The 25,536-nt window shown below is 34.4% G+C and overlaps 2 protein-coding genes across 2 annotated transcripts in view; one reads left to right on the top strand and one right to left on the bottom strand.

Moving 5' to 3' along the window:
* LOC134708169 (uncharacterized) overlaps nt 1–476 on the bottom strand; it is a 7,115-nt gene extending 6,639 nt beyond the window's left edge. Inside the window, exon 1 of the transcript XR_010105813.1 lies at nt 336–476. The gene's annotated coding sequence lies outside the window, so the exon portion shown is untranslated. The remainder of the gene's footprint in view (nt 1–335) is intronic.
* On the top strand, nt 424–25,536 carry LOC134708168 (rho-related protein racA-like). Its single transcript, XM_063568493.1, has 11 exons — nt 424–587; nt 6,777–6,960; nt 12,957–13,125; nt 16,472–16,605; nt 17,775–17,877; nt 18,959–19,140; nt 19,757–19,928; nt 22,491–22,724; nt 23,218–23,321; nt 23,865–24,104; nt 25,175–25,536. Coding segments are annotated over exons 1-11 (1,731 nt in total). The 5' UTR covers nt 424–585; the 3' UTR covers nt 25,382–25,536.

Below are 25,536 nucleotides of genomic sequence, written 5' to 3'. Positions count from 1 at the left end.
CCGCCCATTTTATTTTTGTATAATTTGATTATTTTTGTACATGTGTTATACCTTATTAAATAGAAGAAGTTAGTCTTTTTCAGATAATGCAGATTGATGAATTTGATGTCTGTTTGAGAAGTGACTGGTGCATTTATATATTTTGGAAATTAATATTTATCAAGAATATGGACTTTAAATGAGAAATTTATTTATGACATATGTATGATTGTAAATTGTTATTTATGCCAAATGTGATTATCATTACTTATGTGTTGAGTTTTGTTTTATTACATCGAAATTGGAGCGGAGGGAATTCATGCTACATTTGAGTAAAATGACTGTAAATATTTTACCTATATCTGCCGTCGCCATATTGGGATAATCGTAATTGCAGTTACTATTATCTCTTTAATACCAGTGACATAGATCTATAGATGTATAAAGTAGTAAATTCTCCTAAAGTAGAATCATGATATTACGAACATATAATTTCATTCTATTTATATCACGATTAATAATAACGATTATACGATCAATACACATGCACAAAAACAAAACACGTACAGTATGTGTGTAAATGTGCGATAAGTGGAATGTGCTGAAATGTATGTATTTTATGTTTTATTACTTGCTTTATTTATAATTTATAAAATAGACAATACTAAAAAATCATTATTTATTATCTTTCGTCGTTACTCATATAAATACTGACAATACTATTCATACTATAATAATAAATTAATCTGCTGTACATTTAAAAAGTGGGGAGGGTTCTTAACCCAGGACAAGAAATGAAGGGGTCAACTACATGTCCCCATTCCAATACATTGATCGTCAAAAAAGGGGGGTCGACCCCCCGGATCCTCCCCCTGGACCTTTGTTTCATATTATGTTCAATCTAAATTAAATTTATTTTAATTAGATTGACATTATGTTCGTTCGAGGCTCGATATCACCTTATTTATAAATATAATGTTTTTTAATAAACTTTTGTTTGTATAGATATCTATAGACCGTTGGTTTTCCCGTTTGAATGGTTTTACACAAGTAATTTAGGGGCCCTTTATATAATAGCTTGCTGTTCGGTGTGAGACAAGGCTCCGTGTTGAAGGCCGTGCATTAACCTATAATGGTTTACTTTTATAAATTGTTATTTGGATGGAGAGTTGTCTCATTGGCACTCACATCACATCTTATTATATCTATTATATACACAGACATAGACAATAAATGATTAGTGTATTTAAATATTAGCTGTATTTGCATGTACGAGGCTAGGAAAAATCGTTGACAGTGCGCACATTTTCAGAATGAAGTTCCGCGCTTCATACAAAATGTACTTCGGTCAACGCTTTTACACACCAATGAAGTTACAAAAAGAAGCATTCAATTCTTAATTAATACTTCATTGGAATGCAGTACACATTTTAAGGTCACGCAGGTTTATACAATACTTAGTCCGGCTAATAATAGTATACAGATACAGCATATATATAGCGATATATGTAGTGTTGTATCTGTATAGTAGTACCCAATTGCCGGATAAATAGTATTAATTTGTAAACTTGATGATATTTAATATTAGTTAATCAGTCTGTAATCCATTAGGTACTTCTGGTGTAAAGGTCTCCAAACAGTCTGCAATCCATTAGGTACTTCTGGTGTAATGGTCTCAAAACAGTCTGTAATCCATTAGGTACTTCTGGTGGTAATGGTCTCCAAACAGTCTGCAATCCATTAGGTGCTTCTGGTGTAATGGTCTCCAAACAGTCTGTAATCCATTAGGTACTTCTGGTGTAATGGTCTCCAAACAGTCTGTAATCCATTATGTACTTCTGGTGTTATGGTCTCCAAACAGTCTGTAATCCATAAGGTACTTCTGATGTTATGGTCTCCACACAGTCTGAAATCCATTAGGTACTTCTGGTGTAACGGTCTTTACACAGTCTGTAATTCATTAGGTACTTCTGGTGTAATGGTCTCCAAACCGTCTGTAATCCGTTAGGTACTTCAGGTGTAATGGTCTCCAAACAGTCTGTAATCCATTAGGTACTTCTGGTGTAATGGTCTCCAAACATTCTGTAATCCATTAGGTACTTCTGGTGTAATGGTCTCTAAACAGTCTGTAATCCATTAGGTACTTCTGGTGTAATAGTCTCCAATCAGTCTGTTATCCATTAGGTACTTCTGGTGTAATGGTCTCCAAACATTCTGTAATCCATTAGGTACTTCTGGTGTAATGGTCTCCAAACAGTTTGTAATTCATTAGGTACTTCTGGTGTAATGGTCTCCAAACAGTCTGTAATCCCTTAGGTACTTCTGGTGTAATGGTCTCCTAACAGTCTGTAATCCATTAGGTACTTCTGGTGTAATGGTCTCTACACAGTCTGTAATTCATTAGGTACTTCTGGTGTAATGGTCTCTACACAGTCTGTAATTCATTAGGTACTTCTGGTGTAAAGGTCTGCAAACAGTCTGTAATCCATTAGGTACTTCTGGTTTAATGGTCTCCACACAGTCTGTAATCCCTTAGGTACTTCTGGTGTAAAGGTCTCCAAACAGTTTGTAATTCATTAGGTACTTCTGGTGTAATGGTCTCTACACAGTCTGTAATTCATTAGGTACTTCTGGTGTAAAGGTCTGCAAACAGTCTGTAATCCATTAGGTACTTCTGGTTTAATGGTCTCCACACAGTCTGTAATCCCTTAGGTACTTCTGGTGTAATGGTCTCCTAACAGTCTGTAATCCATTAGGTACTTCTGGTGCAATGGTCTCCAAACAGTCTGTAATCCATTAGGTACCTCTGGTGTAATGGTCTCCAAACAGTCTGTAATCCATTAGGTACTTCTGGTGTAATGGTCTCCAATCAGTCTGTTATCCATTAGGTACTTCTGATGTTATGGTCTCCAAACAGTCTGTAATCCATTAGATTTTTCTTGTGTAATGGTACCCAAACAGTCTGTAATCCATTAAGTACTTTTGGTTTAATGGTCTCCAAACAGTCTGTAATCCATTAGGTAGTTCTGGTTTAATGGTCACCAAACAGTCTGTAATCCATTAGCTTCCTCTGGTGTATTGGTCTCCACACAGTCTGTAATCCATTAGGTATTTCTGGTCTAATGGTCTCCACACAGTCTGTAATCCATTAGGTACTTCTGGTCTAATGGTCTCCAAACAGTCTGTAATCCATTAGGTTCTTCTGGTGTAATGGTCTCCAAACAGTCTGTAATCCATTAGGTACTTCTGGTGTAATGGTCTCCACACAGTCTGTAATCCATTAGGTACTTCTGGTGTAATGGTCTCCACACAGTCTGTAATCCATTAGGTATTTCTGGTTTAATGGTCTCAAAACAGTCTGTAATCCATTAGGTACTTCTGATTTAATGGTCTCCAAACAGTCTATAATCCATTAGGTACTTCTGGTTTAATGGTCTCCAAACAGTATGTAATCCATTAGGTACTTCTGGTGTAATGGTCTCCAAACAGTCTGTAATCCATTAGGTACTTCTGGTGTAATGGTCTCCAAACAGTCTGTAATCCATTAGGTACTTCTGGTGTAATGGTCTCCACACAGTCTGTAATCCATTAGGTACTTCAGGTGTAATGGTCTCCACACAGTCTGTAATCCATTAGGTACTTCTGTTGTAATGGTCTCCAAACAGTCTGCAATCCATTAGGTGCTTCTGGTGTAATGGTCTCCAAACAGTCTGTAATCCATTAGGTACTTCTGGTGTAATGGTCTCCAAACAGTCTGTAATCCATTAGGTACTTCTGGTGTAATGGTCTCCACACAGTCTGTAATCCATTAGGTACTTCTGATGTAATGGTCTCCAAACAGTCTGTAATCCATTAGGCACTTCTGATGTAATGGTCTCCACACAGTCTGTAATCAATTAGGTACTTCTGGTGTAATGGTCTCCAAACAGTCTGCAATCCATTAGGTGCTTCCGGTGTAATGGTCTCCAAACAGTCTGTAATCCATTAGGTACTTCTGGTGTAATGGTCTCCAAACAGTCTGTAATCCATTAGGTACTTCTGGTGTAATGGTCTCCACACAGTCTGTAATCCATTAGGTACTTTTGATGTAATGGTCTCCAAACAGTCTGTAATCCATTAGGTACTTCTAATGTAATGGTCTCCACACAGTCTGTAATCCATTAGTTACTTCTGGTGTTATGGTCTCCAAACAGTCTGTAATCCATTAGGTACTTCTGGTGTAATGGTCTCCACACAGTCTGTAATCCATTAGTTACTTCTGGTGTAATGGTCTCCACAGTCTGTAATCCATTAGGTACTTCTGATGTAAAGTTCTCCACACAGTCTGTAATCCATTAGGTACTTCTGGTGTAAAGGTCTCCACACAGTCTGTAATCCATTAGGTACTTCTGATGTAAAGGTCTCCACACAGTCTGTAATCCATTAGTTACTTCTGATGTAAAGGTCTCCACACAGTCTGTAATCCATTAGTTACTTCTGATGTAAAGGTCTCCACACAGTCTGTAATCCATTAGTTACTTCTGATGTAATGGTCTCCACACAGTCTGTAATCCATTAGTTACTTCTGGTGTTATGGTCTCCAAACAGTCTGTAATCCATTAGTTACTTCTAATGTAATGGTCTCCACACAGTCTGTAATCCATTAGTTACTTCTGGTGTTATGGTCTCTAAACAGTCTGTAATCCATTAGGTACTTCTGGTGTAATGGTCTCCACACAGTCTGTAATCCATTAGGTACTTCTGATGTAAAGGTCTCCACACAGTCTGTAATCCATTAGGTACTTCTGGTGTAATGGTCTCCACACAGTCTGTAATCCATTAGGTACTTCTGGTGTAATGGTCTCCAAACAGTCTGTAATCCATTAGGTACTTCTGGTGTAATGGTCTCCACACAGTCTGTAATCCCTTAGGTACTTCTGGTGTAATGGTCTCCACACAGTCTGTAATCCCTTAGGTACTTCTGGTGTAATGGTCTCCACACAGTCTGTAATCCATTAGATACTTCTAGTGTAATGGTCTCCACACAGTCTGTAATCCATTAGGTACTTCTGGTGTAATGGTCTCCATCATTTGTTTACATTAGTCGTATGAAGCAGAATTCTTATTCAATCTTCTAAAATAAAAAGTTTAAAAAGTTCCTTCTCAGATCTCTTCTTATATATTTATATATATTGTCGGTGTCCTGTTGTTCAATAGTCTTCATTTCAAAGTGTGGGTGCATCTCATATATCCTAGTGAAACTGAAATTAAGGATATTGTCAAACAACAGGTCCGCCTTCTGTCTTTAGAAATTTTTATCGAAATTAACGCAGATGGATGATTTTCTAAATGAAAAACTTCATTTTATAAGTTTGGTGAGTCCGAAGCACTTTTATCAATTTACTGATTTACCTTCACTAAGCTGAAAATATTGAAAGCTGAGGATATCTAAACACTTGAGGAGTTATATATATGGCAAACAAGACAGGCACAGACTTTTCACTAAATATCAATTTAACCAGAGGAAGTTGATGCCTCATATAAGTTTCTTTATAGTGTTCGTCATTTCGTTCTCACTATAAACAAAATATTTGTCTAACACGAAAGCTATTCATGGGAAGAGAGAAGAACTAACAATCGACACTATCTACAAGTGGTAGATTCAATGTGTGTGTTTCTCAAATCACGATAGCCATGTTTTCATTGTTTTAGATCTAAAGTTACAAGAATATTCTAAATTTACCGGTAGTTTCCTATTTCATATCAACCATGCTGAATAAGCAACAAAAGTATTCCGCTGTTCGAAAGTCATAAATCGATTGGGAGAAAACAAACCCGGGTTATAAACTAATACCAAGAGAAACCCATCAACTGACCGATATAAGATGAGACAGCAATATAACACAAAAAAATATCAAAAGGATCTACAGCAAGTCTGTATTCGCATTGCGGGGTGTTTCGTACATAACTGGTGCTTACCCTTACGACAACCGAAAAGAAAAACAACAGTTAACAAAACACAACATAGAAAACTAAAGCATGATTCACACTTACCCTTTCAAAAACTGAGGATGATCTCAGCGGATCTGGAAGGTAAAGCATATCCTGCTCAACATGTGGCACCCATCGTGTCGATTATGTAAGTATAAAGTTTAATTCAGTATATCAAACTCGGTGATCGATAGAAAGGGACGGGGTGTGGTTAGAACAATTAATATATATCTGTTGTCATATCGGTCAGTTGATGGGTTTTTCTCTCAGTTTTAGTGTGTAAATTTTTCAATGTATATTGTAAAATAAAAGTTTTAATACAATTATGTGGAAACCTTACCGCAAGGTAACGTAATATATCTCCAGTTGGAGAACGGAAAGTAGATATCTACGTGAAAATTTATTGATCAACCAGTGTACGGACATTATTGTTAAACTATTAAAGGATGGAAATTTTAGTTCTAGATATCATTGGAAACGTTAAAAGATGATAAATTAAATATGTCGGGAGTATATGATCAGGTATCATAATATGTTTTCAGTGGGTCACGACTTAAAAGACCAACAATTTTACTCCCCAGATTGAAACAATTGTTAATTGATAACTTTCTGATAGCTACTTGAATTGAAAAGGCCAAAACTAGAAAAAAATGAGTTGGTAAAGAATAAAACCACCTCGATTTACTGGCTGTAGCGTGGTTGCTTCCAGTTTATGAGGTCAGTTGTTTAATACACTGTCGGGTCAAGCAAAAACAAAAAGATAGTTTATAGAACTTGCCCTGCAAACTTAAAATCCTATTCTATTACATGTTCTTATAAATTTTCAGGTTAGATGTAGTTCACATATTGGTTGTAGGCGAGGGCCGTGTTGGAAAAACCTCACTTATTCTTACATATGCTACCGACTCCTATCCTTACCAGTGGAGCCCGTATCTAGCAGATGTAGAACCGATCAGTAAAACAGTGGAAGGACAGAATATTAAGTTAATATTAATGGACACACGCGGCGGTGTAAGTATGGCTACATTTAATGTAATGGAACACAGGCGGCGGTGATAATATGGTTACATTTAATGTGATGGGACACAGGCGGCGGTGTCAGTATGGTTACATTTGATCTGATGGACACAGACGGCGATTTTAGTATGGTACAATTTAATGCAATGGAAACAGGTGGCGGTGTAGTATGGTTACATTTAATGTAATGGGACACAGGCGGCGTTGGTGTAAGTATGGTTACATTGAATTTAATTAGGCACATGCGGCGGTGTTAGTATGATTACATTTAATATAATGTAACACATCAGGCGGTGGTATTATTGTTTCATTTAATGAAATGGACACAGACGGCGATGTAAGTATTGTCACATTTAATATTATGGGACACATGCGGCGGTGATAGTTTGGTTACATTTTATGTAATGGAACACAGGCGGCGGTGATAGTAAGGGACATTTAATGTTATGGTACACATGCGTCGGCGTAAGTATTGGGACACAGGCGGTGGTGTAAGTATGGTTAAATTTAATGTAACGGGGACACAGGCTGTAAGTATGGTTACATTTAATGTAACGGGGACACAGGCTGTAAGTATGGTTACATTTAATGTAACGGGGACACAGGCTGTAAGTATGGGTACATTGAATTTAATTGTACACAGGCGATGGTGTAAGTATGCTTAAATTCAATGTAAGGTATAACAGGCGGTGGTGTAAGTATGGTTACATTCAATGTTATGGGAAACAGACGGTGGTGTTAGTATGGTTACATTTTATTTATGTAATGATACACAGGCGGCGGTGATAGTATGGTTACATTTAATGTAATGGTACAGGCGGTGGTGATAGTATGGTTACATTTATTGTAATGGTACACAGGCGGTGATGATAGTATGGTTACATTTAATGTAATGGTACACAGGCGATGGTGATAGTATGGTTACATTCAATCTAATGGCACACAGGCGATGGTATAAGTATTGTTACATTCAATGAAATGGTACACAGGCGGCGGTACAAGTTTTGGTACATTGAATGTAATGGTACACAGGCAGTAGTGAAAGTATGGTAACATTTAATGTAATGGTAAACAGGCGGCGGTGATAGTATGGTTACATTAAATGTAATAGTACACAGGCGGCGGTGTAAGTATGGCTACATTTAATGTAATGGAACACAGGCGGCGGTGATAATATGGTTACATTTAATGTAATGGGACACAGGCGGCGGTGCAAGTATGGTTACATTTGATGTGATGGACACAGACGGCAATTTTAGTATGGTACAATTTACTGCAATGGAAACAGGTGGCGGTGTAGTATGGTTACATTTAATGTAATGGGACACAGGCGGCGTTGGTGTAAGTATGGTTACATTGAATGTAATTAGGCACATGCGGCGGTGTTAGTATGATTACATTTAATATAATGTAACACATCAGGCGGTGGTATTATTGTTTCATTTAATGAAATGGACACAGACGGCGATGTAAGTATTGTCACATTTAACATTATGGGACACAGGCGGCGGTGATAGTTTGGTTACATTTTATGTAATGGAACACAGGCGGCGGTGATAGTAAGGGACATTTAATGTAATGGTACACATGCGTCGGCGTAAGTATTGGGACACAGGCGGTGGTGTAAGTATGGTTAAATTTAATGTAACGGGGACACAGGCTGTAAGTATGGTTACATTTAATGTAACGGGGACACAGGCTGTAAGTATGGGTACATTGAATTTAATTGTACACAGGCGATGGTGTAAGTATGCTTAAATTCAATGTAAGGTATAACAGGCGGTGGTGTAAGTATGGTTACATTCAATGTTATGGGAAACAGACGGTGGTGTTAGTATGGTTACATTTTATGTAATGATACACAGGCGGCGGTGATAGTATGGTTACATTTAATGTAATGGTACAGGCGGTGGTGATAGTATGGTTACATTTATTGTAATGGTACACAGGCGGTGATGATAGTATGGTTACATTTAATGTAATGGTACACAGGCGATGGTGATAGTATGGTTACATTCAATCTAATGGCACACAGGCGATGGTATAAGTATTGTTACATTCAATGAAATGGTACACAGGCGATGGTGTAAGTATAGTTACATTTATTGTAATGGAACACAGGCGGCGGTACAAGTTTTGAAACATTGAATGTAATGGTACACAGGCAGTAGTGAAAGTATGGTAACATTTAATGTAATGGTAAACAGGCGGCAGTGATAGTATGGTTACATTAAATGTAATAGTACACAGGCGGCGGTGTAAGTATGGCTACATTTAATGTAATGGAACACAGGCGGCGGTGATAATATGGTTACATTTAATGTGATGGGACACAGGCGGCGGTGCAAGTATGGTTACATTTGATGTGATGGACACAGACAGCGATTTAAGTATGGTACAATTTAATGCAATGGAAACAGGTGGCGGTGTAGTATGGTTACATTTAATGTAATGGGACACAGGCGGCGTTGGTGTAAGTATGGTTACATTGAATGTAATTAGGCACATGCGGCGGTGTTAGTATGATTACATTTAATATAATGTAACACATCAGGCGGTGGTATTATTGTTTCATTTAATGAAATGGACACAGACGGCGATGTAAGTATTGTCACATTTAACATTATGGGACACAGGCGGCGGTGATAGTAAGGAACATTTAATGTAATGGTACACATGCGTCGGCGTAAGTATTGGGACACAGGCGGTGGTGTAAGTATGGTTAAATTTAATGTAACGGGGACACAGGCTGTAAGTATGGTTACATTTAATGTAACGGGGACACAGGCTGTAAGTATGGTTACATTTAATGTAACGGGGACACAGGCTGTAAGTATGGGTACATTGAATTTAATTGTACACAGGCGATGGTGTCAGTATGCTTAAATTCAATTTAAGGTATAACAGGCGGTGGTGTAAGTATGGTTACAGTCAATGTTATGGGAAACAGACGGTGGTGTTAGTATGGATACATTTAATGTAATGGGACATGGGCGGCGGTGATAGGATGGTTACATTTAATGTAATTGTACACAGGCGGCGGTGTTAGTATGGTAACATTTTATGTAATAGTACACAAGCAGCGGTGAAAGTATGGTTACACATTTAATGTAATGGTACACAGGCGCTGGTAATAGTATGGTTACATTTCATGTAAGGGACACAGACGGTGATGTAAGTATGGTTACATTTAATGTAATGGTACACATGCGGTGGAGTAAGAATGGTTACATTCAATGAAATGGTACACAGGCGATGCTGAAAGTATGGTTACATTTAATGTAATGAAACACAGGCGGCGTTTCAAGTTTGGGTACATTGAATGTAATGGTACACAGGCGGTGGTGAAAGTATGGTTACATTTAATGTAATGGTACACAGGCGGTGGTGATAGTATAGTTACATTTAATGTAATGGTAAACAGGCGGTGGTGAAAGTTTGGGTACATTTAATGTAATGGTACACAGACGGTAGTGAAAGTAGGGTTTCATTTAATGTAATGTTAAACAGGCGGTGGTGAAAGTATGGTTACATTTAATATAATGGTACACAGGCGGTAGTGATAGTTTGGTTACATTAAATGTAATGTTACACAGGCGGTGGTGATAGTTTGGTTACATTATAGTAGTGATACATTGGCGGTGGTGTAAGTGTGGTTACATTTAATGTAATTGTACACAGGCGGCGGTGTTAGTATTGGGACACAGGCGGTGGTGAAAGTATGGTTACATTTAATGTAACGGGGACACAGGCTGTAAGTATGGGTAAATTGAATTTAATTGTACACAGGCGATGGTGTAAGTATGCTTACATTCAATGTAAGGTATAACAGGCGATGGTGTAAGTATGGTTACATTCAATGTAATGGGAAACAGACGGTGGTGTTAGTATGGTTACATTCTATGTAATGATACACAGGCGGCGGTGATAGTATGGTTACATTTAATGTAATGGTACACAGGCGGTGGTGTAAATATGGTTACATTTAATGTAATGGTACACAGGCGGTGGTATAAGTATGGTTACATTCAATGAAATGGTACACATGCGATGGTGTAAGTATGGTTACATTTAATCTAATGGTACTCATGCGGTGGTGTAAGTATGGTAACATTGTTGGGGATTGTTGATCTGACAAGATAAATGTAGAGCTTTTATGTCAAGAATAGTACAGAGGGATTAAAACTATATATGTTAAAGGCTCAACTTGTCTAGGGTTAAAATGGTTATTTAATTCAAATTCAAAGTGAGTAGAATAATTTACTTCTACAAAACAAATTTGACTCATTTTGTAACAACCAAAAAAAAATAGATAACAACAGACATAATATGTATTATATTTGATTTTTAATAAAGAGGGTCGTTATTAAGAAAGGAAGATGAACATCGCAGTTGTGTCCAAATTACTTTCAATTTCCCCAGACAATACATGAATTGTCTGAGCACTTTAAGTAACAGTCTATACTTCGTATGTTCTATTCAACACAGAACAATTGGGCTTCGATAATGTATAAAGTGTACGGATAGATATATCAGGTTTGCTCCATTTTCTAAATGACGGAGGAATAAATAATGATTTTTTAAAGAAAGTATACAAAGATGGACTTGAAAGTCATTGTCATTACGCCGTGGATAATCAGTTGTACTATTTATAGTTAAAGGAAAAATAAATCACAAACATATTAATTTACTATGGGAAAATGAGATCTCGTAAGTTTCTCATGAATACATGTAACATCAATTTAATGGTGGACTCATTTGATATTCATTCATCGATTTCCTTTTTTATATATACTTTTCTACCCTATATGTTAATTAAATGCTTTTTATACAACCGAAAAAGTTTTTAAGTCGTATATTGCTATATCAGGTCGTCGTCGTCAGCGTCATCCGCAGACACTTTAGTATAAATGAATAGATATCTATGAAATAAACATTATCTTGATAACCACAAAAGGAAGGTTGTGATCGATTCCGGGGGATGCGGTTCTAACAGTTGGGGCCCAAATAAGTATTTTTCTAGATTCCAGACAACATTATATGGAACAGTGTATGGATCTCATACCACAAAGTTCCATACCAGAAAGGGATGGTTATGGTTGGCTTTGGGGGTTATGGCTCAAACTGTTTAGGAAATAGGAGCAAAAAAGGGTGAAACAATGGTGTCCTTGTTAATGGACAATTACTTTTAAGTAAAATTTGGATTACCTCTCTTACACTGCTTTTAAATTATTAAATGGATAATTATGGTTGCAAAATCCATTGGAAATTTGAATTGAGATTTTGAACATTTCTTGAGAGAACAATTTGGGTGTTTTTTTTTAGGGGAGATAAATTGGGGGGGGGGGGGGTATTTGTTCTTTAAATTTCATAAATTAAAAAGAAAATTTCTTCAAATATGTTTTGGCCAAAAGAACGGTTGGGTGGGAGATTTTTTAATTATTTGTTTGTTTGGTTGTTTCTTTTTTGGGGGGGTCGGTTTCAATCTTAACAGCTTAATGTATTTTACACAATAAAAAAAGGGGGGTTAAATATTTTTATTTTTGAGGGTGGGTGGGTAGGGGGGTCAATTCGCAACAGCATGGGGTATTGCAAAAAGCAAACACTTGAATATTAATTCAAAGCAGATAACAAATTCTAAGTTCTTAGACTACATTTATTCTCTGCCAGAAACCTATTATGTGTCAAATATTTAATAACAATCCAAATTTAGACCTGTGTCAACTAAAGAGTGTATAGTGTGTCCATGTTTGCCCAAACTGTTCAGGGTTGAACCTCTGCTGCCGTATCCAGCTGCGCTCGGCGATGCAATTCATTTCAATTCTTTTAGCTACCACGATAATTTGAATAATTTTAGCTTACATTGTTACGTAGAAATGAATATCACATTTCCCAGTACAAAGCACAAATGATCTGGGTTTGGGTAATTGTTTCTCTTCCTTTCCTTTTTCTTTTTTTTATCAATCAAACAAATTGGTTGATTTATTTAGGAGGACTACCATCGACTCCTACATTTAAGCTACTATGATAGATATGTCATCCTGCTGTGTTTTGACATTGGAGATGAGTCCACACTGCTCAGAGTAAAAGAAAGGGTTATACCTCATCTTGATCACCATACACCTACCATTCCTCGAATACTTGTCGGCTGTAAATCAGGTAATGTATGGATGATGATATTTAAACACAAATGTGTACGAATTATTCCGCAAGTACCAGTATATTGTGACAAAAGTATTAAATGGATGTTGATAATAACAAACGTGTACAACTATAATTCCTCAATTACCCGTACATATATATTCACAGTGTAGATACTATTCTGTACGCTATCCAGAAGTCTCGATTTTCGAAGATTTCCAACTGGCTAACAGAACGGTTTTGTTTCGGTGCTTTTTCTCAACATTTGTTTACTCCTATATCTATAAAGTGATTTGCACATCCTCAATGTATGTAGATATAACATCATAAATATGAGTAACTGTAACAAAAACATGCATAAGAATGTAAAATATACGTGTGCATCACACCAACTTCATAGAAAAAAGTGAAATCGATGGACAATTTTGCTCTCGTAGTAGAAAGCAAATAATCTTTTATTGCAAACATTTGCATCAGTTTACAGTTAAATATGTACTGTTTCAATATTCTTGCCGTATTTAAGTAGAATGTTCGCATTTCAAATAAAAAATATGTTTTCCTTGAGGATCCCAAAATAAATTACTGTACGATCAGTCTAAAACGGACTGTATTCTAGAAGCGATTTCAGAATTTTTGTCTGTATGACCAGTCGTGATTTTGAAGAAAAAAAACATTTGAAGGTATATACGTGTCTATGTGATATTATGAACTGTCCATGGAACTAAAACGTGTAATTTCTTTCATCAGACAATACAAATATGTTTCTGATGATTTTTGTAAACGGCAAAATGATTATATTTTTGTTCCGTCAGTCTTATTTAAAATCAAATGCCTAAAAAGCAATAGATGGTTCGCTTGTGTACTTTGTATTAAAGTGTCGTTGCAGTTATTAGCTGTTACATTTTTAAGGACTATTTACACCGTGGCGTCTGCCGTTGACCAATTGGTGATAACATACATCAAGCTGGTTTCTTTTAAAATTACAAAAAAATAGATTGAGAAAGCTTTGTTTAAAAACTTTAGGTATTGAGGAAAGAATTAACGAAATAATACTCCGCCACTTCTATAGTCCATGTTTTGGAAATAAAATAAACCACAAAAAAAAACCTAAATTATAGGTGAACAGGGGCATCATTTAATAAATAATATGAGGAAGTTTCATTAATATATGCTAAGTTTTTGAAAGTTGCGTATAGTAAATGGGTACCACCCAATAAGGTAGTGGAAAAGTCCTTATCATGGAAATAGAAAACTGCTGAATTTTCGAAAAATCAAAATAAGAGGTGCACAGCTGAATTAAATGATAAGGAATCTGAAAAAGATTCATTTAGTTATGGCAAGTGTCTGAAGGAAGTTGTGGATATAAAATAGGTACGCCCAATATAAGGCTATGACAAAGTCCGTATTTTAGATATAGAAATATCAAAAATATTTTTACCAAAAATTCGAAATAGATGGTCCATAATACATTACTTGATTAAAAATGGAGCAATTTTTGAAAACTTTAACAAATGGTTTTGGAGGTCACGGTTGGAAATACCTGATGGGTGCCCCAATATAATGCAATATTCAAGCCCGTATCTTATGTAAAGAAACCCCATAAAAGATTTTTAATAAAATTCGAAATACATTCCTTTTTTTTTATATAAATAAGGCCGTTAATTTTCTCGTTTGAATTGTTTTACATTGTCATTTCGGGGCCCTTTATAGCTGACTTTATGATATTGGATTTGCTCATTGTTGAAGGCCGTACGGTGACCTATATTTGTTAATGTCTGTCCACTTTGGTCTCTTGTGGACAGTTGTCTCATTGGCAATCATACCGCATCTTCTTTTTTTATATTATCATTTATGATACGGAATCCGAGAAAAAATAATTAATAGTTACACCAGTGACGGATTCAAGAAAATTGGGATCCGGCGGTTTGAAACCCTTTTTTTTAACTATCAATGCATTTGTATGGGAACATATATTTGTAATCATCTTTTCTCCTGGATTGGACCCCCTCTCCATTTAAAAAATGTCTGGAAACCCCAATGTATATTAAGTGGTTTATGAGGAGATGCGCTTACAAAACCGGCGAAACATGTTGTACGTGTCCAACGGACGAACGGAAAAAAGGACTTCATTATCCCTGTAAACCACCGCTTTACAAAGTGATGTACAATTGAGTTTGCAAGAGACAGATCTACATCCAAAACCAAGTGAAGGAACTGTGATCAATTATAGGCTACAGTACGGCCTCGAATGTTTGTAAATACATGCATTTTTATATAACAATTAAATCTGTGTGTTTTTACAATTTTAAGTATAACGGAGGACATGTCTGAAACTTATATAAACAACAAACCTTCCTCTTATTTTAGCAACATTCAAACATCCTTATACTTAATGTAGTAAGTCGAGTACACCCTATCAAGCTAAAACATGTTTGATAAGTTTTCAGGATGTGAATTTATTGAAATACATGTGTGTTATTAAGAAAAATGCCATCTTATAATGTATCGTAAATAACTTGAAATCACCACTCGAATACAGAAAAATAAAGACTGATCATACAGTTAAAAAATATACAAGCGAGACTGATCGTACAGTGAGAAATTCAAACAAGTGTAATTTTCTTATTTCTGGCTTTTAAGATCTAGCTGAAACTTTTACCACCACTTTATTTAGTTAATTAAGTCTGGTTTTACGTTAATTTGTACAGTAAGGGTGCAAAAAGATTGTTTTTAGGTTCACCGACTGATTTTCCTTAGTGATGCACTTGAAAATCTCTTGTTTAAGGCAAAGATACGAATAATGAATGTGCTAAATTTAATTATAAACCATTTGAGAATATCGATGTCAGTTGAATTAATCATTAAGCAATGTACAGATGAACATCTTACCGTTTAATACAGTAAATCATACTAATTTAAAATGTGATCGACTTCCGGATAGCGTACAGAATAGTATCTACACTGTGTATTGTGACAAAAGTAATATATATACTTCAATGGTAATTAAAAGTAATTCATCAAAGATAGAAGCTTGCCTATAATTTGTTTACACCAACCGCGCTTTTTTTCTACACAAGATTCATCAGTGGTGCCCAAATCAAAAACATTCAAAAACAAATATACATGTATAATCAAATTAGAAAACATCGAAAAACAAAATATTAATAAAAACAAAAAGTTACATAACCACACGAAGGTTATGTTTGCCAATATCGAGAAAAGCGTTAGTGCTTCAAATGCTATAAGTATTTTATGAACAGCTGTTTTTAGATAAATCTACTCTTCCAATAATGATTCATTGTATCGCAGGTTGGGATGTTGATATTCTCGCAGACTTTGATATAATTCACTGAATTTTTTGTAGATCTTCGGATAACAGAACCGAACTCCTGTGTTGATAAAGATCAAACAGAAAGGACTGCAAATGCTTTGGGACTGCATTATTTTGAAACCAGTTCAATGAAGGGACATGGGCTGCAAACGTGCTTTGACAAAGCTGTATGTATTTAGTATAATTATTAACATTGTTATTCTGGAGACAATGATTCTATCTCTGTTTGGGGGAAGGGTTGCAATTAGATATTTCCAATAGCCTCTAATGTCTGTCATACTTTCAGTATACTATATCACTTACAGTTCCTTATTTACGTGATATATTTTGAGTATCATTGATTGGTTTCTTTGCAATTAAATTTGACGATAGTTGTTGAGTTCTTAGATTTATATTAAAGTTACAGATATGAAAGTTACAGATATGAAATCTTAGATTCTAGACAGTAATATTTTGAAAAGGAGTACTTCAGCAACTATTTTCTGTGAACGTCATATGTTTTATCTACAAAAAATTAATATAAAAAAAACACTGTCTTGAAAAATAACTTATTTCAATTTAATTTCTTCTTAAGACGGCTAAAATAATGGGTATATGTATGAAGAATTCTTGAATGGAACAATACAATTGAGAATGGAAATGAGGAATGTTTCAAAGAGCAGAAAACAGTCCACCAATGGATCGTCATCACAGCGACAAAATCCCGCAGTCGCAAAATGTGTAATATTTCAATGACAATGAAGGTGACATCAAACTCCAAAACATATACATGAACTTAAAATTTAAAAAAAACAACATACAAGACTAACAAAGGCCAGAGGTTCCTGACTTGAGACAGGCACAAAAATGTGACAGGGTTAAACCGGTTTTGTGAGATCTCAGCCCCCCAGACGTATGTCTGTAGCTAGTGTAAAATAAACAATCATATAGCTACTATATACCATTTTTGTTGTTGTTATTTCCCCCCTTTCAGGAAAATAGTGAGAGAACGACTCATGAATTAGGCTAAGAAACCAAACAAAAGAAATAAAACCACATAAATCGTTTCAGATATAGAGAATGATTGACAAAACATGTATAAAATGTAATTAAAAATAAGGCCATATAAAAGTACTGCTGACTGCGTCTTGACATAGAAAGAAATGGTGTGATTCATTATCTAATTAATTTTGTTTTGGTTTAATATGCATTTTATATTTCTCGGGGTTAATATGCATTTTGTATTTCCCGGGGTTAATATGCATTTTATATTTCCCGTTTTTGGCATTAAAAAGCCATCAAACCATTGATAAACATTCAAAAAATAAATAGTAAATTATGTTTGTTTATAATACAGATGCGCATTGGTCTAGACTACAATAGATTGCACAAGAAAATAAAGATAACCCGGTACGATAGAAACTTCGAGAAAAAGATCCCTCCTGTAAAACCCATTAAAGGTAATAATACATTAGAAACATAAATATGATAAAATTTGAACGATTCTTAAATTACATATGAATTGTGAGAATGATATAAGATGCAGAACTGAATGAAGTAATAGATTGATTAATTGAATGGTGTTGAATGCCACTTTCAGCACTATTGTGCAATATAGTGTTCGTCAGTTTTTAATGGCGGAAAAAATACGAAGTGCTTGGACAGTACAACCGACCTTCGATAAAAAAAACACCTGACAATTCAAGTCAATTTAGATTTAGGCCGAGTAAACCATCCACGTGGTACTGAATGTATTAAAAGTCTAACATCAATCTGAATGCATTAAAAGTCGAATTTAAATCTGAATGCATTAAAATTCGAACATAAATCTGAATGCATCAAAAGTCGAACATAAATCTGAATGCATTAACAGTCGAACATAACTCTGAATGCATTAAAAGTCGAACATAAATCTGAATGCATTAACAGTCGAACATAAATCTGAATGCATTAAAAGTCGAACATGAATCTGAATGCATTAAAAGTCGAACATGAATCTGAATGCATTAAAAGTCGAACATAAATCTGAATGCATTAAAAGTCGAACATAAATCTGAATGCATTAAAAGTCGAACATAAATCTGAATGCATTAAAAGTCGAACATTAATCTGAATGCATCAAAATTCAAATACAAATATTAATCAAGCGCGATGAATACTGTCCAAATACACAACATAATGATGAATAATGTCTAAAAACATAACATAATGGTCAAAAAGAAATACGACGAAAGACTATCATCAGTCCTTAAAGATTATTTTTAACTGAGATCAACGAAATACGCTGTGATATATGTTTATGTGTTGATTTCTTTTTGGCCATTTTTTTTTTTGCGTCTTTGGACTTTGGTGGATAATTATATAAATTATATAATTGTTAGTCATACCACATCGCTTTACATTATATATGATCAACATGATATGTAGATGATTTTGTATTCAAACAGCCAATATCATAGAAATGTTAAGAAAAGAATATAAAAATTATCTCTGTGCTGCATTCTAAGTTAAATGACATTACGAAAATGATTTTCTCTGCAGAAAAACCACCACCAATTTTGGTGGAAAAATCGTCTTTTGCTGAGGACTGGCTACAATTGTTGAACAATCCTAAATATGCAGATGTTATTTTTCTGCTTGGAGGAGGGCGACATGAATGTAAAGCTCATAGTATTATTCTTTCCTCGGCATCAGAATTATTTTGTGGGATAATCAGAAATCAGGTAAGTGTGCAAAAAACTGAGACTGCTTTACATTATTTTTGAGTACCGGGAAACTTTTTTTAAATCATTGAAATTGAAGTTAATGACGCCAAAAGACAGACAAAAAACCCGCTTGAAATGATTAGAAGTAAAATGTATTTGAAAACCTTCGAACAGTAATATTGATCTTATGTTATCTTTAACGAAAAAAACACACTCAAAACGGTGTCAATATCATCTGAATCGAACGATACGAGAGATAAATTGTCAACAGAAAGTACATTTATTTTCAAGGTACAAAGTTGTAAAGGGGTTGATATTGTTTAAAGACATCAGAAGCGATAAGTTTTATTTAAACATTTGTTATATACATATGTGGATGCTTTCCTGTTATGTTAAATATATGTTGTAGATAAACTTAATACTACACAATATAGCTATCTAAATTCGAATTTGTTATCTTTTTTTTTTAAATCTAAAAACAGAGAATAAAATATATAATTATTGATTTGCTTGATTTTAATGTCCAGTGGAAATTATTTCATCCACAATTATAATATAAAACAACGACGTTATGAGATTTTTTAATAGTGATATTTTTCTAGAATTATTTGTATTCATTTGTTTTTGTTTTTAGAAAGATTCTGGTTGGGTCGGAACATCAAAAGATACGATTTCTGATAAAGTAGAGGGTATAGATACAATATTCTGCACCAAGCACACTGATGGTAGAAATATAATTACAATTGAGATCAATCATATGTTTGAAGCTGTTACATTTAAGCAGTTGCTTGCTTTTTTGTATACAGGTGAGTTATTAATACATGTGAGTTGTTTACACAGGTGAGTTATTAATACATGTGAGTAATGCATACTTGCGAGTAATTCATGCATGTGTTATTTAGTTCGAAAATTCGGTGAACTTAGTAGAATGCTACGGTACTCATCTGCAATTTCAACAAATTCGTTTCTTAAAATGATAACGAGGACGCGAAAAAAAAACTGTATGTTATCTTATTTGTCGAAATCATGTATTTTTTACATGTGACCTCAAAGCGGGTTTCGTTAGATCTCCCACGTTACATATCAGAAAACGGGAGCGATGAGAGCTCGGTTTATAATTAGATTGAGATATTAGCATTTAAACGTATATTCAAATTACAAAAAGTCAAGAAAATAGATATAGGAAGATGTGGTGTGAGTGCCAATGAGACAACTCTCCATCCAAATAACAATTTAAAAAGTAAACCATTATAGGTTAAAGTACGGCCTTCAACACGGAGCCTTGGCTCACACCGAACAACAAGCTATAAAGGGCCCCAAAATTACTAGTGTAAAACCATTCAAACGGGAAAACCAACGGTCTAATCTATATAAACAAAACGAGAAACGAGAAACACGTATATATTACATAAACAAACGACAACTACTCTACATCAGATTCCTGACTTAGGACAGGTGCAAACATTTGCAGCGGGATTAAACGTTTTAATGGATCCAAACCTTCTCCCTTTTTCTAGAAAAAACTATCAGAGACATTTCATCGATTCGTTACTTTGCATTATCATTTTGCTAGTACTTTCAGCATCTATTTAAACATAATTATCGATCAAGGTAACTTCCAACATTGCCAATGGTCCGGTGCTTTGCTTTTGTGCCAATTGGCATTTCATTTGCGCCAAAAAAAAATTATTTGCGCCAAAAAATCTTTCATTTGCGCCACAAACCATATTTCATTTGCGCCAAAAATAAAACCTTTCATTTGCGCCATTTACAGGTAAACATAAGTAGCTATATTTTAAAGTAAGCATATTTAATTTTTGATACATTACAAGGGATACACAAATATGACAAGTGAAGAATTTTACGTGTTTGCTCTAAAAAAAACACACCAAATTAATTAAATAAATTTAAAAATGTGTGGTATGATTGCAAAAACATGAAACTACCTTCCACAAGAGACAAAACAGCATAGAAATTAACACCAGACAGAAGCTAGCGAACAACAGCTAGCGAACAACAAGCCAGCGAACAATAAGGCGATATATCGAGAAACCAAAAAAACAGAATAAGACAACAACGGCCGTTAAATAAAAAAATATTCAAAAAGGCAGAAAATCAGTTAAAATATAGCAATTTTAACTCAATTTTGAAATGGTTTTTATCCCATCCATTGATTTAACAAGTCGCATAACTCTTTAGGCTAATATTCAGTACCACAATAACTCTGCATCTATCAACGGATTATTTGTAGGTGCAGGGCCACCAATGCACCCACTTCAATGCAGAGTTATTGTGGTATTGAATATTAGCCTAAAAAGTTATGCGACTTGTTAAATCAATGGATGGGATAAAAACCATTTCAAAATTGAGTTAAAATTGCTATATTTTAACTGATTTTCTGCCTTTTTGAATATTTTTTTATTTAACGGCCGTTGTTGTCTTATTCTGTTTTTTGGTTTCTCGATATATCGCCTTATTGTTCGCTGGCTTATTGTTCGCTAGCTTCTGCCTGGTGAAACTAACAACTGTTATAGGTCATCGTATGGCCTTCGACAATGAGCAAAGCCCATACCACATAGTCAGATATTTTAAAAGGCCCCGAAATAACAAATGTAACACATTTCGAATGAGAAAACTAATATACTATCATTGTAATCTTTTATTTTTCTAGTCTATGTTAAATTTTAAAAAAGAGTTTTAATAATTGCTTTATTATCTTCTGGCTTTCAACTCTTTTTTTTCGTACACCCAAACCACTTGTCGCCATTTCCAAAACATATGATAACCTATATGTACGCCAATCCTGAATTACAGACCTCTTTTCTTTGTACATTTGTCTCTGAATTGACAATGCCCATCTATTTTTGACGCCTCAAATTTTAAACCTTAGTTTTTTATGAGAAATGAGTATGAACTCCTTCAATTATCCAGGGAAAATATTGTAGGAACAAATCTTATTCACGATAGAACAATGGATATTTTAACCCTTTCTTTATACATTACCTGTAAAATGGCGCAAAAGAAGTTTTTTTTTTTTGGCGCAAATGAAATATAACCTTGTGGCGCAAATGAAAGATAGGATTTTTTAAAAATTGGCGCAAATGCAATGCGCCCCAATGGTCATATAATATAAATATAGTGTATAAAAGCACTTGCAATCCTATAATCATGTTTTGTTTTATGTCCGCTTGATTTTATGTTTTAGATTAAAATTATTTGTAAATCGTCGTTTACCCTGTATAAGAATGATTTTGTGGCCAGTCTCAGTCATCTAAATGGTTATATATGTTATTTTCCCTTGTTACCATATTTCAAATTAAAATTATTAGAAGTTGGACGTTCTTAAACAGAAGCCATCTACATTTTAGGTGATCCCGGTACCATTCAAGAGACATACAAAACAGAACAATTGACAGAATTACGAAGAGCAGCGGATACATTTAAACTACCATACTTAAATGATATATGTTTCAATATTGAAAAAGATGAAGAGTTTTTGAATGAAAGTATTGCCGCATACTTTAACAGAGAAACTGGTAAAAAGATGAAGGAATTATATTTCAATCAAACAACTGACTGTGATATTAAATTTGAAGTAGAAGGTTAGTATTAACTTCCGAAGCAAGGTTGTCGGCTCTCAGGACTTTCTCGAAGTCCTGTTTTTAATTGATTGCGTCGGTCCTCGTTTGGAAGTTGCATTCGAACGTCACTGGTGTGTCTTTTGAAGAAAAAATGTACATCTGGCGAAAAAATAAAATTTCAATCCTGGAATCGATGATGAGTTTTTTTAGTTTATGATATCAGATAATTTAAATCTTACTGACATATTTCGTATTGTGATTAGAAGAACAACTTATTATTACAAATGTATTAATATAATATCAAAAATTTTGGCTTTATTACATATTTTTTAAAGGAAGACAAAGAACATTACATTTAATAGCAAAATACAGATATAAGCAAATTCAATCAGGTCTCGTTGGGTAATAAGAAACATTTAATGTGAAAAAAATAATACTAAAATAACTGCAATAAAAAAGACACACACATTCATAGTTAAAACAAAACTTTGTAAAGATTATGTTTTAATTTTAGGTGAACATATCACTGCCAGTACAGTAGTATTGTCCTGCAGATGTCCAGTATTTGCAGATATGTTATCGATGGAATCTGAAAGTGAAAACGTCGAGTCAACAGAGGTAATGAGCTTATTATAGATTTTACCATACCGTTATTTTTGGATTGCTCTCGTGTTGTATATAATCATGTTCATAACAGCATGACAATGGAATGGAATAAAACTAATTTCTTCATTAAAATGGACACTTTCTATATCCCAAATTCATGTATTTGGTTTTTGATTTATTATTTGTTATTTTCATCGGATTTTGTCAAATGCTAAGTTCGTTTCTGTGTGTGTTACATTTTAATGTTGTGTCGTTGTTCTCCTCTTATATTTAATGCGTTTCCCTCAGTTTTAGTTTGTTATCCCGATTTTGTTTTGTGTCCATCGACTTATGAATTTTGAACAGCTGTATACTACTGTTGCCTTTATCTATCATTTTGTATAATTTGAGAATGGAAATGGGGAATGTGTCAAAGAGACATGTCAGCATAAGAGCTGAAAATATTGCAAAAACAACGAATTCAATTACCCACCAAAATCCACGAAAATCAATAGTGCATACTAAATGGATGAATACCGAGTACTTCATGACGCAAATGATTGTTTTATGTTACAGATACAACTGCCCGACACTCATCCAGATAGTTTTCTATCTCTCTTGGAGTTCCTTTATACTGACCACGCTCCGATTCATGATACCAATTGTTTTGAACTGTTGGTTATTGCAGATAAATATGGAGTATTAAAACTCGTAAACTATTGTGAAATTCATATTATTAACATGCTAGATAAACTGACCAAATCTTCCAGTGATTATGCTGTACAGGATATTATAGACGCTCTATTGACAGCTCAGGTAAGTTACATATATACATAGAAAATGTACTCACCTAAGTAGAGAAGTATGCTTTTTTGTTGTTGTTTGTTTTGTTGGTTTTTGTTTGGTGCTTTTGACGGTCAACTTTGTTTTATAATCTGTTTCATTACCAGTGAGTTATTTCGCATTGTCAAATCAAACATTCAACTTATTTTACAGATAAAAAGTAAAACGATTTTTCTTGATTTTAAAATTGTCTTGTAATGTAAGCATATACTTTTTGCTAAGCTTGCCGTGAGTAAGCTTGTAATTTTTACTTATAAAATGAAGAAAACATAACATAATGTAATGTTTTACTTTCATTTAATATGTAGAGGGAGGTATAGGTCATGATCGTAAGTCATTCAGTTGTCACTCACAGTAACATTCACTCTCAAGGACACTAGAACAAGATGAACTCCTTTGCTATCTGAATTATGATTTATTGATTTGTAAAAACAACACCAGGCTAGTTGCAGTCAGGATCAATTCATTCACCATTTTATTAACCTTGATAATAAGTTTTTGGTGGAAGTCTAATAAAAGCCTATACTGCCGGTTGTAATATTATCGAACAGTTACCAGGAGTGCTGCGAATCCCTTTCTATGCGTTACGGTTGGGAAGGAACACATGACCGGTTTCTAAGCAACTGCATCATTTTATTAGTTCGGCTTGACAAAAAACCAAATCACTATCGTTAGTGTTATAATTTCTCATGTTTTAATTTATGAAAATCTACCCTTTTATTAATGTCAATTATTAAATTTCTTCTCATTTTACATGAACATTATTTGTTTTATTGTGACCGGATGTTTTTAAGGTAGATTTGGTAGTACATGTTTTGTTTTCCATATATTTAACTTATTAATTGACAAGACATGATTATCATAGTGGTTAAAAATGACACAAAGTACCATTGTTAATATGTGCAAAACGTAGAATCTGTGCATGTTATGTTATTAAAATATGAGTTTGTGGCCTTGATCCTTGGAGTTACTTATGAAAATGTAGTACAATCAGAAAATATCTAATTAATGTTACTCAAATTACAGATAACTTTCTTTCACAGGCTTACAATGCAGAACAGTTGACAAGGTGGTGCTTACACACTATTTCAACAAATTACGATACCTTTCAAGACACAGAACAGTTTTCTCAGCTCAGTGACCAAACCAGGAAACACATTGAAACAAATCGCTGGCCACCATTGTCCTATTTACAAGATTTTGAGAGATTTCAGCTTCGGAGGCAGCGAAGGAAATGTTCAATTTTATAAATAATGTGCAATTTTAATTGTTATTAATCTATATATGACGTTACAATTGAATTTTATTTTGATCATAATAATAAGAATTTTTTTATGACTTTGTATGCCTTATTTATATTCTTTTCCTACCTCATAAAAGCTTAAATATATCTTATAAAAATTTA

This window comes from Mytilus trossulus, chromosome 2, assembly GCF_036588685.1.
Source record: "Mytilus trossulus isolate FHL-02 chromosome 2, PNRI_Mtr1.1.1.hap1, whole genome shotgun sequence".
In the NCBI taxonomy this organism is placed as follows: Eukaryota; Metazoa; Mollusca; class Bivalvia; order Mytilida; family Mytilidae; genus Mytilus; species Mytilus trossulus.
Note: the sequence above shows the minus strand (reverse complement) of the source record. Positions and strands in the feature narration are given on the sequence as shown.